Genomic DNA, 14,897 nt, shown 5'->3' on the forward strand with positions numbered 1-14,897 from the left:
TGTCATTAGGCCGAATTCACTTTTAATCATTGTAAACAAAGATGCAATCAGTGTTGGAAACACGTCTTTGATATAATGTTTCTATCATGACCTTGAGATCTCCTTCAGTTAATCTGATATTTGGAAAATTGATGTTCAGATAATCGAGGTTCCTCTATTTATCAGGATGGAAATCAGGAAAACAATGATGGCATAAGAAAGACCTACATTTAAATAACACCTTAAATATCTCAGGATATTGTAAAACACCTTGCAGTCCATGAAGAATTTCTTGAAATATCCTCACTGTTGTATGTAGGATATGCAGAAGCTATTTGCTTACAGCATGCTCCCCAGCCCAGCAATGCGATAATGGTCTGTTTTATTCATCTGACATTGGTTGAAAGTTAAATTTTAAGCAGGGCATTTTTGTGATATTTCGTATCTCAATGATCAAGCAAGGGTGTATCTTGTGTGATACCAAGCGTGATATTCTTGTGTAAAGTGATCAGCTTCATCCTGAATAATTACTGCTGAACTTTGCCATCCATCAGAAAAAAATAGTCAACCAGCCTGTGAAAGGATCAAGATCAGAGTGGTGCTGGAAAAGCACGGCAGGTCAGGCAGCATCCGAGGAGCAGGAAAATCGACGTTTCGGGCAAAAGCCCTTCAGCAGGAATAGAGGCAGGAAGCCTCCAGGGTGGAGAGATAAACCTGGAGGCTCCCTGCATCTACTCCTGATGAAGATCTTTTGCCCGAAACATCGATTTTCCTGCTCCTCGGTTGCTGCCTGACTGGCTGTGCTTTTCCAGCACCACTCTGATCTAAACTGAGAAAGGATCAAGCCTAATCTCTACAGATATCCGCGATGGAAGTGTAATGTATTTAATTTTATTTTGATGTACGTCATTGTCTAATAACATATGGAGTCCACAGTATTCAGGTTGGGGGTGAGAGGCCACTGTGTGCTCAAAGTGAGGTTCTATGATTTCTGTCTCTGCCCCTCATGTCAGTGTTCATGTTACCACAATTAACATCATAATTCTAGAGAACACATCAGACATTGGGGATAACTTTCCTGATATTCGTGGAGTCAGCATCAAAAGGCCTTTCTGTCCTCCTGGAGGATGAAACTCTGTCAGTGCAGCAGTGTTCTGGGGCTGCTAGCCTGGATTTTTGAACTCAACTCGAGTCCTGCAAGTGTAACCCACAACTCCCTGACTCCTCGGTAAAAGTGCTACCCATTGAGCTACAGCTGACTCCTTGGCAAAAAGGATATAGTTACAGGACTCATAAAGAAACAAGGCAAACACTGGGTCATGTGGATCTGTAAATGATACCAGCTGCTGTCAGAAAAAATGGGAGCAGTGGTTATGATCTGAAATAGTTGAACACAAGGGGCCATAAATATAAGATAGTCACTGACAGATCGAATAAAGAATTTAAGAAGGGATTCTTCATACAGAGGGTAGAGTGGCTGAAGCAGTGAGTGGTGATGCATTAGTGCAGAGGCTTGATTCACGCATTAGGGAGAAGGGAATAGAAGGATACAGGGTCAGGCAGGGGAAGTGCTCATTTGAGTGTGAGACATATGTGTCGAATAAACCGTGGCCTGAGGAGGTGGCCTGAAGAGCCTGTAATGTTCTGTGCAACAAAGCATTCTGTCCCGTAAAATGATAGTTTGTGTTCTGGTTACTAACGCCGTGTTAATTGTTAAAAAACTTCAAGAACTGAGGATGCTGAAAATCAGAAACAAAGACAGAAATTGCTGGAAAAACTCAGCAGTTCAAGCAGCATCTGTTGAAATACGTCAGAGTTAATGTTTCAGCTTCAGTTAATTGTTCTTTGGTCCGACTCAGGACCCTCACTCTGGGACTTCAGAAGACAGTGGGCTGAGTAACTGCGCAATTCATTGGATCTCAAGGCTCAATTGTCAATGTCTGAGCTTTTTGTTTCTGCTCAGCTTTTACAGTGCCCTTCAGAGGTCACCGTCTCCCGGTTGTCGATGTCCACCATCTTGCAATCTCACTTGCAGGTGTCCTAGTAGCCAAGGTGTGGGCAACCCATGGCTCTTTCCACAGTACAGAAGGTGATTGGCCACCATCTGTCTGATGAATGTGGCTCAGTCTGTGTAGGCGTCATTGGTTCAACAATGAGTGTGTGTTGATGGAATTAGCCATAACCTCAGAGTTTTTGACCTTTTCCTGCCCAGAGGTGGTGAGGATGTGTCTGAGACAGTGAAGGTGGAAACTGTTCAGTGTCTTCTCCTGCTGAGCATATCTTGTTCAAGTCTGCCCACTGTGGAGCGTGCTCTGAAAGAACAGGTAAGTTTATTACGTAGTGTTTTCAAACAGGATGGTGCATTTAACACAGTGCATCATGGTTAAACATGGATAACGGTTGAGTGATAGTTCTAAGCTCTGCATCCAATCACTTAAACCCCATGGCTGCATTGCCTGCCTGGTGCACAGGTTAGGGCCACCACTTTAGGGCTGGAGAAGAATGAGAGTGTGAGAGGGAGGATCCAGTTGTCCTGGTCACTTGGAACACCAATGACATAAAAGAAAGAAGCTTGCCTGAGGGACTGTGAGCAGCTGGGACTTTGCATTTCTGTTCCCTGCTGAGGCACTGAATATAATCAGGGCCAGGCTAGCATTGATTACTCTCCCGCATTACCTTGTAGAAGGCAGTGGTGAGCTGCGTTTTGAGTAATGAGTTGATCATAATGCTGTTACTGCAGGAATTTTAGGATTTTGTTCTACAAAGTAGAGAACTGTCCAGAGGAACAGACAGGATGCAATAGTTAAGGCCAGAACCAGGTCAGTCATGATTATATTGAATAAAAGTGCATGATTCGTGGGGCCAAATGGCTTTCTCCTCCAATTTCACATCTTCCGATCCTGTGAAGAGCAAAGTAAGATTTTTGTTTTAATTTGTTCATGGGATGTGGGCTTCACTGGCTAGGCTATCAATGATTACCTCTCCTGTATTACCTTGGAGAAGGCAGTGGTGAGTTGCGATTTTGAACCACTACAGGTGTTGAGTAATAAGTTGATGTGTAATGCTGTTATGACGGGAATTTCAGGATTTTGACCCAGCAACACTGAGGGAACAGTGATATATTTCCAAGTCAGGACAGTGAGTGGCTTGAAGAAGTAGGAGTCAGTAAAGTGTCGAGCTGGAAAAAGCACAGCAGATCAAGCAGCATTGCAGGAGCAGGAGAGTGGTGTTTTGGGTCGGGACCCTTCATCAGGAGTCAGTCAAATGTGACCTTGATCTCAAGAGCAATCATTCTCATCTCACACTTAGAATTTGGCGCTTTTGTCCATGCTTGATCCAAGGCTTTGGTGAGGTCAGAAGCTGTGTGGCAGAACTCAAACTGAACGTCAAGTAGCAGGTTATTTCTGAGTGTGTGTTGCTTGAAAGCACTGCTCATGACAGTTCCATCACTTCATTGATTATTGAGCATAGACTGAAATGGTGATAATTGTTCAGGTTGTTTTGTGTGTGCAGGACACACCTGGACAGTTTTGCACATGGTCAGATAGATACCAGTGTTGTAGCAATACATGTAAGTTGTTGTTTGAACTTGGAAAGAGGTGTCGCCATCAATTCTCTCGCAAGAAAGTGTGAGAGTGAGATGTGGGTCTGGCTGGATTGTGATGACTGGTACAGTCAAGTAGCCTGTGAACACCCATACTGTGAGATATGGGAGAGAAACAGCTGAGAAGGTGGCATCAGGTCAGGAGAAGGGAACACCAGAGATTGTATCCATACAGAAGAACCTATGAATCCAACTCAATTAAATGAAGAAAAGGATGGATTTTTCTGTCAAAGATTTCTTTAAGCGATCTGTTCAAGAGTCATAGTGTCATACAGCTCTACTATTTTGAACAGGCTAGCTTGAATTTTTAATGTTTGACCCTTTGTTCTGGCTCCCCCCACAAAGAAATAATCTCTGACTTTGTCTCTCTGACTCTGTGGCTCTCCTCCTTCAATCATTTTAAAGAAAGATGAAGCATACATTTACCCAGTGCTCTTTACAACCTTTCATCGGGGTTGCCAGTGAAGATCTTGCAAAATGCTAGTCTTTTGTTGCTTAGGTTTGAATGTGGAGAAAGTGGGGACTGCAGATGCTGGAGATCAGAGTCAAGAGTGTGCTGCTGGAAAATCACAGCAGATCAGACAGCATCTGAGGAGCAGGAGATTTGTGCCCGAAACATTGATTCACCTACTCCTCGGATATTACCTGACCTGCTGTGCTTTTCCAGCACCACATTCTCGAGTCTAGGTTTGAATGTGGCCAGTTGTTGCACAAGAAAATTGCACAAATAGTCCCAAAGATGTGCAGGTCAGGTGAATTAGTCATGCTAAGTTGGCCATAGTGTTAGGTGCATTAGTCAGGGTTAAATATAGGGCAGGGGAATGGGTCTGGGTGGGTTATTCTTTAGAGGGCCGGTTGGGCCAAAGGGCCTGTTTCCATACTGTAGGGAATCTAATCTAATCTAATTCAGATCACCTGCTCACGATGAATTTGGGAAACTTCCTTTTCTTTTCATAAACCGTAGCAATGCATTCTTTTTTAACTTCTGTGCATCGATTGTGTTTAATGTTTTATGTGTGGCATAGCCTTCTGTGAACTGTCTCTCATCCCTTGACTTAGAAGGACAAACTGATCAAGGTGCTCAAAATGAATGAGATTCAATGAAAAGAGAAACAACTTTCTGTGGTGAAAGTGTCCAGAGCAAGTGGGCCTTACCTCAAAGGAGGGCAAGATCAATAGTGATTTGTGTAAATCTCAAACACTCCCCCCCCCCTCAAACAATGCAGATGTTGGAATCACTTGAGATTTTAGTTCAGAGAGCTAATTAAAAGTTATGGAAGTCACACAGGTGAATGGAAGTTAGCCAGAGCTCGGTAACAATTTTATTGAATAGCAAATTCATGGGGAGACCATATTATAGTGATCGTGTCACCGGACTACTGATCCAGAGTCTCAGATAATGCTCCAGGAATATGGGTTCAACTTCCTCCATGTAAAATTTGACTCCAATTAAAAACAACCACTAGTCTAATGGCGACCAAATAGCCAGGCTTAAATATTGTTAAAAACCCATTTGGTTCACTAATACCTTTTAGAGATCTCATCTAATCTTGGCCTGCATGTCAGTCCAGGCACACAGCAATGTGGTTGATTTTTAACTGCATTCTGGCAGTTAGGGATAGACAATAAATACTGGCTTGGCCACATTGCAAGAGTGAATTGAGAGTCTGAATAGCTCCTCCTGTTCCAAAGTGCTTTATGGAGAAGCTGTGGAGATGCAACATGGTTTAACTTCCGGATGCGTTTAACTGTTGTATTGTGAGCATTGTTTAAATAATTTGCATTCATTGATGAGTTGTAACACAATCTCTCTCTCTACATTCCTTCTTTTTTGCAGGATCCAGCTGGTATTTTTGAACTGGTGGAACTTGTTGGCAATGGCACATACGGACAGGTGTACAAGGTAAATGCTGCTGTTATTTGTCTTCTTTGTAAGCTTTTGTTGTTGGGAAAGAAGTGCAAGAATCAATCTGATGGCACTGAAAGTATGTGCAATATGCTAACTGGTCTGAGCACCAAGTGTCACAGAGTTTTCTTTGAGTTTGTGATTGTGCTTGTCTCCAGGGCTTCGTCTGTACTGTTTCAGGACGGCATACATACCTCCGACATTCAGAAACTCTCTGTAACTCATGAAAAGTTGCACCTGATATTAAACTTGGGGGAGGTGACTATTCAGGGGGATTAATTCCTGGCTCCTTCCCTAAGTAAGGTTTCCCTGATTACTTCTTAATCATATAACGTCCCAATAAAAAACACAGGGCAGCAATCGAATCAAAGGTGTGGGTTGCTAGTACACCGGGAACTGCCCGACAGTATTCAGGAATTGATCTCCAGGACACTGTGGCCAGCAAGGAGAGTTCCAAAAAAATGATGTTTTAGAAGTGTCTTGTCTTTGAACCTTATTATTAATTGTGAAAATATTGCAGATGAGAGCCTTGGCCTTGTTGGTGATTCATGACTTATTACCATTTTGGAACAGCCTGCCTGCATTCTTATTGGTCATGGGGTTGCAGGATAACATGGTACTGTATTTCCATGTCATCTCACCAATGGGAAGGAATGAAGCAGTAGGACCATTGTGACCTGGAAAATCATCCAGGAATGCATCCGATCGGAGTTGGCAACTCCACTTGTGGGACATGAGTGAAATTTGGTGTTTCTTTCAAAACCACACAATTATCTTTCAACTTCTTTTAAAATGGAAAACACTTGAAGCTCAATGTTGTCCAGGACAAAGCAATCTATGTAATAGATATCCCAACACCCTCCTTCCAACACTGATGCTCAGTAGCTGCAGTATGTCCCATCTCACTCTCATTCTCACTCCAGCCTCCTCAGATAATCTTCACCTTCAGTCCCCATCCTCAGACTCTATCCTCTAAGACATTCACATCTCCCTTCAAAACCTGTATCAGTTTTTCAGGCTTGCATCTCTAATAGGTTCTCTGCACACAAGTTCTCTTTAGCTTTTCCCAAAGTGGGCTCAGCAAAAAATACTGCTCCTTAGTCCATCTCCATCAGGTTGCTGCAAGATTCTCAGGAAACCATGAGACACATCAACTGGTTCCGGAACTTCTCAAACTTCTTCACATTCTGAGCTTGGTCTGTCTTGTTTGCAGACACACAATATCATCAGTCACTTTCACAGAGAGAAGCCCAGCGCAGTGTCGATACTTAATGACCACATGAACCTTCATGGGCTCCGTGAGGCACAGCTTTTCAGCCACTTTTACAAATTCCTCCCAGTTGTGGATGTAGGTCATGGTCCCATGCCAGTTTTCAGCTCCTGATCCCCAGTTCCTGATTCCCGCATCCCGTTCGAATGCTGTAGCAACTTTCAAACAGCTTACACTGGGGTAATTGATTTCCTAACAGTCTTACACTATTTACTTTTTCAGGAGCAACTGTGTTATGCATCTAGATTAGAATGGTGTTGGAAAAGCACAGCAGTTCAGGCAGCATCCGTGGTCCCCATGACTTGTCCTACCTGACTATCTTCTTTTCCACCTATCTATTCCACCCTCCCCCCTAATCTATCACCATCATCCCCTCCCCCACTCACCTATTGTACTCTATGCTATTTTCTCCCCACCCCCACAGTCCTCTCACTTATCTCTCCACCCTTCAGGCTTTCTGCCTGTATTCCTGATGAAGGGCTTTTGCCCGAAACATCGATTTTCCTGCTCCCCGGATGCTGCCTGAACTGCTGTGTTTTTCCAGCACCACTCTAATGTAGACTCTGGTTTCCAGCATCTGCAGTCATTGTTTTTACATATCTAGCTCCAGCCAAGACTTCTGAGAGCTCCCAAACTGAAACCGAGGAAGCTTTCTTTCTAAACCATTGATGTTTCTCTTAAGTTCTTCAAAAACCCAGAATCTTCTATCCGAATCCTAAAACAGTATACTGTTTACTTTGTTTGCTCATAATCCATTCCAGTTTAAGCAAAGCCCCGTTACTCTCCAGGAAATTGCTGTCTAGAACTGCATTCTTAAAGAAATCACCGTTGTTCCAGACGTATTTGCAAGTTAGCAATTCAACCCCTTCATAGACACACTGACCAAAATTGACATGTCACTAGATCAAACCAAAAATCTATAATAAATTAAGTTAAAATGGATATAAATCACACACCTTGTAACTCATGCTATATAAATAGAGGAAACAGAGAAGCAGCTTCTGATTTTAAACAACAACAATATGGAGGTGTTTTGCACCTTCAACACAGTAACATGTTCCATTGTGCCTCACAGGGATGTTATGGATAAAAATTGGGGATTGCGTCACAAAAGGTGCTGTTGGTCAGATAGGTCTTATGCAGCGTTTTGAAGAAGAGAGATGCAGAGACATTTAAGCAAGGCCTTCCAGAATTTGGACCCAGGCAGCTAAAGGCATGGTTGCCAACAATGGAGTAATAGAAATCGGATGATACACAAGAGGCCTGAATTGGAGGATCACATTGATCGCAGAGAGTTGTAAGGCTCGACGAGGCTTCAGAAATAAGGAAGGCCAGACCTTTAAAGGGAGTTGAAAGCAAGGATGAGAATTTATAATCTTGTAGGTTTGAATATCTGACAAGAGATTTTGCAACTCTCTGTCCCCCTGTTCTGAAACACTGGGCTATTTTAAATATATGGCTTTGTTTAAAAACTGTCGGTCACTTTCCCTCAGCGGTGATGTCTGAGGGAGGCAGTGAACTGTGTTTTGGGGGGGAAGGGAGCAGCAGAGGGGTGTTGGAAAAAGACATGCATTTTGGAAATTGGAGATGTGTCCTTAGCCTTCCTTTTGAGGCCTACAGGAACGGCTCCCTTCCTTACCTCCCTATTCTTCCGTATATGGTTACTCCTCTTCCAACTTGGGTTTGGATGAGTTGGAAGCTGTTAGTTGGTGGCAGTCATTCGCTGAGACTGATTCACTCAGTGGTTCCCTTTTTGAGGAAGTCTTTCAAAGGTACCTGGAGTTTTAATCTTCATGCTCTTCCAAGCAAAGATTGTCAAAGTAAACACTCTGCACAGTTTGATGCCTCCCACAGAAAGGTTTGACAGCAGTCAGTGCCTGGTTCCAATGATAACTCAGATGTCTTTATATCCTGTTTTATTGAAAATCCACAAATCATTTGCAGGTCTGTCTTTTCTCATCGTACACAGCCAAGATTTTATCGTTAGACCACATTGTGTTGCAACAACGCAGCATTTGCAAATGAACACACGTAATCAATGCCTTTTGTCTTCTTTCGAAGCAGGAAAGCTTTTGGTTTTGTGTGGTGCTTAATCGAAAGACCAGATTTCCCAAAGTGCTTCACAGCCAATGAAGTACTTGTTGAAGTGTCTTTTAGTGAAGGAAACACAACAATTACTGTGTGCACTGGAAGTTTCCATGAACAACTGACATTACGATTGACTCATCTGTTTTAGGTGATGTTGGCTGAGGGACTCATGTTACTTTTGGGGATTGGTTTGCTCAGTTGGCTTACAATGAAGATTGACACCAGCAGCACAGGTTCAATTCCTGCCTCTGGCTGAGACTACCATGCAGGACTCAACCTTCTCTCACCTGAGGTGTGGTGCCCCTTAGGTGAAACCACCACCAGTTGCCTCTCTCAATGAGTCGCACCCCCATGTTCCCTTCAACTTTGTATATTGTCCCAAGGATGAATATTAAAGATCTTGTGGTCTTATGTTGAGGGAGAGTGGGGGAGTTGACCCCACTGTCTTAGTTAATAATTAGCCTTCTATCAATGCCAGAAAGTCACATGCTTTCGTCATTATCACATCACATTTTGTGGGAGTTTGCCGTGTGTGAATTGAGTGATACATTTTCTACATTACTATTATCCTTAACATTTGAACATAAAAACTCCAGTGGTAGTCAATTGCTTTGGGACATGTCAGATGCGGAAATTGTGTTTTATAAATGTAAGTCCTTTCATTTTTCTCAGTCAAGTCAATTTGCATTGAAGATGTGGCAGAGCAGCTGACCCAGATAGGCTGAAGTTTGTATGTTACTGACAGGAAATGGTGGATTACCTCAGATCTTGAAATGAATGTGGTTCAGTACAGTTAACTGGGTGAATGTACAAGAAGCTGTGTGTTAAGATTGTTGTCTCTGGCTTTGAAAAATAAACTCTGAACATGGGTCACATATGCTTATCAAGCCTTTACCTCAGATAACTCTGCTGTGTAGGCAAGTGACAGAGAAGGACCCCATCAGTACTTTACCCCAGTGTTACACAATGACAGACCAATCCCCACCAATGTTATGCAGTGACTGACTTATCCCCACCAGGAGAGAATATGTAGACAGATTTTGGAAAGATGTAAAAGGTTAGATTTCCTACAGTGTGGAAACAGGCCCTTCAGCCCAACAAGTCCACACCAACCCTTCAAGACCCATTTCCCTCTGACTAATGCACCCAACACTATGGGCAATTTAGCATGGCCAATCCACCTGACCTACACATCTTTGGACTGTGGGAGGAAACCAGAGCAAATCCATGCAGACACAGGGAGAATGTACAAGCTCCACACAGCCAGTCTGTCCAAGGCTGGAATTGAACCTGGGGCCCTGATGTGTGTAGGTAGTAGTGCTGAGCACTAAGCTACTGTGCCACCCCAAACAGCAGGATTGTTGCGATGGGTGACTTAAACTTCCCCTAATACACTTTGTGTTAGGCTTTGATGGAGCAGAATTTGTAAGGACTATTGGGGAAAGTTTCTTGACATAGTATGTAATTAGTCCAACCAGGGAAGGGATTATACTGGACCTAGTTTTGGGAAATGAGCCCGAGCAGGTGAGTGAAATTTCATTGGGGGAGCACTCAGAAGTCGTGACCATAATACTGTGCGATTTCAGTTACTCATGAATAGGGATAACAGTAGTCCTTGGGTGAAGGTGTTAAACTGGGGGATGGAAAACTACAATAATATTAGGCAGGAACTGGAGAATGTTGATTGAAGGCGGCAGTTGGAGGGTAAATCTACATTAGACTTGTGAGAGTATTTCAAGCTGCAGTTGATAAGAATTCAGGAGTGGCACGTTCCTGTGAGAATAAAGGTTAGGTATGGCAAGATATGTGAACCTTGGTTGACCAGGGATGTTATGACCTTGGTCAAAGAGAAAAATGAAGCAAACCTAAGGTCTAGGAGGATAGGAACTGACAAAGCCCTTGAAGTACATAAGAAAAGTAGGAAAGAACTTAAGCAAGGAATTAGAAGGGCTAAAAGGGGTCATGAAAGGTCATTCACAAACAGGGTTAAGGAGAATACCAAGGCTTTTTATGCATATGTAAAAAGCAAGAGGGTAGTCAGAGAAAGGCCCACTAAGAACAAAGGTGTGAGGAGCCAGTTGTAGGGAAGGTCTTAAATGAATATTTTGTGGCAGCTTTCACCAAAGAGAAGGGATTGATAGAGGATGATTTCAGGGAAGGCAGTGTCAAATTTCTAAGCCAAGTTACTATTAAAAAGGAAGAGATGTTGTACATCTTAATAAGTATTAAAACAGATAAGTTCCTAATGGGATATATCCCAGAATATTGATGGAGGCAGAAGAACAAATTGCTGGAGCATTGACAGACATCTTTGTATCCTCTTTGGCTACAGGTGAGGTCCCAGAGGATTGGAGAATAGCTAACGCTATCCCATTGCTTAAAAAGGGTTACAGGGATAATCCAGGAAAAAAAATCAAGCCTGTGAGATTCATATCAGTGGTAGGAAAATTATTGGAAAAGATTGTCAGGGACAAGATCTATAAGCATTTAGAAGCAAATGGACTGATTAGTGATAAACAAATTGTTTTTGTGTGGGGGAGGCCATGCCTCACGAACTTGATCGAGTTTTTGAGGGGGTGACGAAAATGATTCATGAGGAAAAAGCAGTTGATGTTGTCTGCATGGACTTCAGTCAAGCCTTTGACAAGGTCTCTCATGGCTGACTGGGACAAAAGGTGAAGTCTCATGGTGTCAGGGGTGAGCTGGCAAGATGGATGCCGAACTGGTTTAGTCATAGGAGACAGAGGGTAATGGTGAAAAGATGCTTTTTGAAATGGAGGGTTATGACTAATGGTGTTCCACAGGGATCAGTGCTGAGACTTCTGCTGTTTGTGATCAACATAAATGATTTCGAGGAAAATGTGGCTAGTCTGATGAGTAATTTTGCAGATGATACAAAGATTGGTGGAGTCACAGATAGCGAGGAGGATTTTCAAAGGATACAGATCAGTTGGAGGCATGGGCAGAAAAATGACAGAGTTTAATTCTGATAAATGTGAGGAAATGCATTTTGGAAATTATACAGCGAATGGCAGAACCTTTAGAAGTATTGATACGCGGAGAGATCTAGGTGTGCAGATCCACAGATCACTGAAGGTGGCAAAGCAGTAGTTTCGGCAGCAAAAAGGGTCTGTGGCATGTTTGCCTTCTTTGGAAGGGGCATTGAGTATAAGGATAGGCGAGTTATCCTGCAGCTTTATAGAACTCTAGTTAGGACACATCTGGAATATTTTCATCACCACACTACTAGAAGGATGTGGATGCTTTCGAGAGGGTACAGAAAAGATTTACTGGGATGTTGTCTGTTATGGAGGATTTCAGCCAAGAGGAAAAGTTGGCTAGACTGGGGAGGAGGCAGTTGAGGGGCAAGCAGATAGAAGTTTATTAGGTTGTGAATGGCATTGATAGAGTGGAAAATATGAGGCTTTTTCCCAGGGTGGAAGGGTCAATTACTAGGGGACACAAGTTCAAGGTGTGAGGGGGGATGTTTGAAAGACTTGTGCGAGGCATGTTTTTCACACAAAGGGTGGTGAGTGCCTGAAACGCCCTGCCAGAGGAGGTGGTGGAAGCAGACACAATGACATCTTTCAAGAAGCACCTGGACGCATACATGAATAGGAAGAGAATAAGGGATTTGGATCCTGTTATTGTAGACAGCTTTAGTATGGAAGGGCAAAATATGTCGGCGCAGGCTTGGAGTGCCAAAGGGTCTGTTCCTGTACTTTATTGTTCTTTGTTCTTTGTAGTATGAAATCCCAGTGTTCTACAATGACAGACCTGTCTCCACCAGCACTGTACCCCAATGTTACACAGTAACAGACCCATCCCCACGAGCACTTCTACCCCATTGTTATACAGTGACAGACCTGACCTCACCAGTACTGTATCCCAGTGTTACACAGTGATAGACCTGACCTCACCAGTACTGTACTCCAATGTTATGCATGACAGACCTGACCACAGCAGTACAGTACCCCAGTGTTATACAGTGACAGACCTGACCTCACCAGTACTGTACCCCAGTGTTAAGACATGTTCCCACCAGTACTGTGTCCGATTGTGATACAGTGACAGACCTGTCCCCACTAGACCCTTCATGTAAAACCCAATTTTGGAAAGACAGTTTTGTTCCTGTTTGCTTACCTTTTTTCCCACATTTTAAGTGACCATGTTGTGAATTTGCAGGTCAGATCTTTGCATAAAATGTCTCACAAGATGCCAATGAAAAACAAACATAATATTTATAGTAATTTTCTTTAATTGGCTCCATTGTAAACATTGCTTTTGTTGTGGATGAGGGTTGCCAACTCTGTTCAACTACATATTCCTGGAGGCTCCATCACAGGATCTCCCATCTCCCAAAAGTCAAACAGCTGGTTCTCTTCAATCTTCAGCAATGTTTTTAAATAGAATAAAGTGTTTCAAAGAATGAAAGAGAGAACCCACAATGATTTAGTTGGCGGATGTGCCCTGGAGCTTAATCTTTAATCCCTGAAGATATCAGGATAATTGTGCGAAGTTAACACAAGCCCAAGGGACAGCATTCGATATGAGTACATCTGAGCTTCAGTCTTGACAGACTATTATCCCAGGGTTGTTCCTGCCAACAATAAGCGATCCGTACTGGTCTGGGGAAAAATTACAGACTATGGTATCCCACCCATCTCCTCACTTCGTTGAGTTTATTTTCTTTTCCATGTCATTTTTTTGAACAGTTTAAATTAGAGAAAAGGAAGTGTCTCTGCTACTGGCTTGGCGTGCAGGTCCTGAGACTTCACCTGTCATTTTCTGCTTAGAATCATATAATCCTTACAGTGTGGAAGCAGGCCAGTCAGCCCATCAACTGTACTCTGACCAACATCCCACTCAGACCTAAACCCAAACCCTTGCCCTATTCCTGTAACCCTGCATTGCCCATGGTCAATCCACCTGACCTGCAGATCTTTGGATTGTGGGAGGAAACTGGAGCACCTGGTGGAAACCCATGCAGACACGGGGAAAATGCGCAAACTCCAAGTGGACAGTCACCCAAGGCTAGAATCGAACATCGGTCCCTGGTGCTCTGAGGTAGTAGTGCTAATCACCTGAGTCACTGTGTCACCCCTATGTGCTTGTTGCAAGTAAAGAGGAGATTCACACTGCTGTCTGCACAGCAAATGAATAGAGCACATCAGATCATTCAGCATCTGCCTCCAAATCTTAAATGGCAAGTAAAGTGATACGAATTCTTGCGCTCGGACTTGATTTCTGTCACTAATAGGCTGTTGAGTTCCAGAGCTAACTCTATACACTGGCAGTACGGGATAGGGATTAGTTTTAAATGGAAGTATTAAATGTACAGTACGTAATATTTAGCACTGAAAATTTATCCAGACATTGTGCTCAGACACTTCAGGGAATTGCAACGAGAATGTATTGATAGGACAGTGTTTTGCACTGGAATGCATCTCCTGATATCTGTTTACTCAATGTGGATTGAAAATGATAGAAAAGTTTCTTTCAAAGGCTGAGAATGCTGGAGAAACTCCTCATGTCTCAAAGCATCTGTTGCAAGAGAAATAGAGATATCGTTTCAAGTGCAGAAGGATTTCTTGGCTGAGCTCATCTCTTTTCAATGAGGCTGAGAAAATAAATGGAGTAGAAAGTTCTTGATATTTGGATTCGCTTAGGAATAATTAATTGCACTTAAAATGACAGATGAGTGTGAAGTGTTGCACATAACAATCTGCAAGTTTGCATTCATGGAACCTCTTCAGTCAAAAGAATGAATTTAGTCAAGTGCGAGGAATTTGTGGCCAATGATGGACAAACCTGTGGAAATACTGCATACTGAGAGTGAGAATCAGCCAGAAAGTAGATTGTTTTATTACTGGATTTGAAAAAGTTGGTAAAAATAAGAATTGGCCTGGATCTTCCTGTCACCAGAGAAGCTGTGGTTTTCACATTAGCTGCACTGGATACTTCCTGTCTTGGCCCAGAGGCAACATGGGTAACATTTGGAAATGAATACTGTCTGACTGGAGCTCCACTTTGGAGCATACTGGGTTGGA

General features: G+C 42.9%; 1 protein-coding gene and 1 pseudogene across 8 annotated transcripts in view; one reads left to right on the forward strand and one right to left on the reverse strand.

Moving 5' to 3' along the window:
- LOC132821811 (traf2 and NCK-interacting protein kinase-like) overlaps positions 1–14,897 on the forward strand; it is a 240,745-nt gene that overhangs the window by 35,339 nt on the left and 190,509 nt on the right. For all 8 annotated transcript variants that reach the window (XM_060834625.1, XM_060834628.1, XM_060834630.1 and 5 more), the window contains exon 2: positions 5,421–5,486. In XM_060834625.1, the coding sequence (XP_060690608.1) occupies positions 5,421–5,486 (66 nt within the window). The remainder of the gene's footprint in view (positions 1–5,420; positions 5,487–14,897) is intronic.
- LOC132821473 (signal recognition particle 9 kDa protein-like) lies at positions 6,587–6,846 on the reverse strand (annotated as a pseudogene).

Source organism: Hemiscyllium ocellatum, chromosome 13 (genome assembly GCF_020745735.1).
Source record: "Hemiscyllium ocellatum isolate sHemOce1 chromosome 13, sHemOce1.pat.X.cur, whole genome shotgun sequence".
NCBI lineage: Eukaryota > Metazoa > Chordata > Chondrichthyes > Orectolobiformes > Hemiscylliidae > Hemiscyllium > Hemiscyllium ocellatum.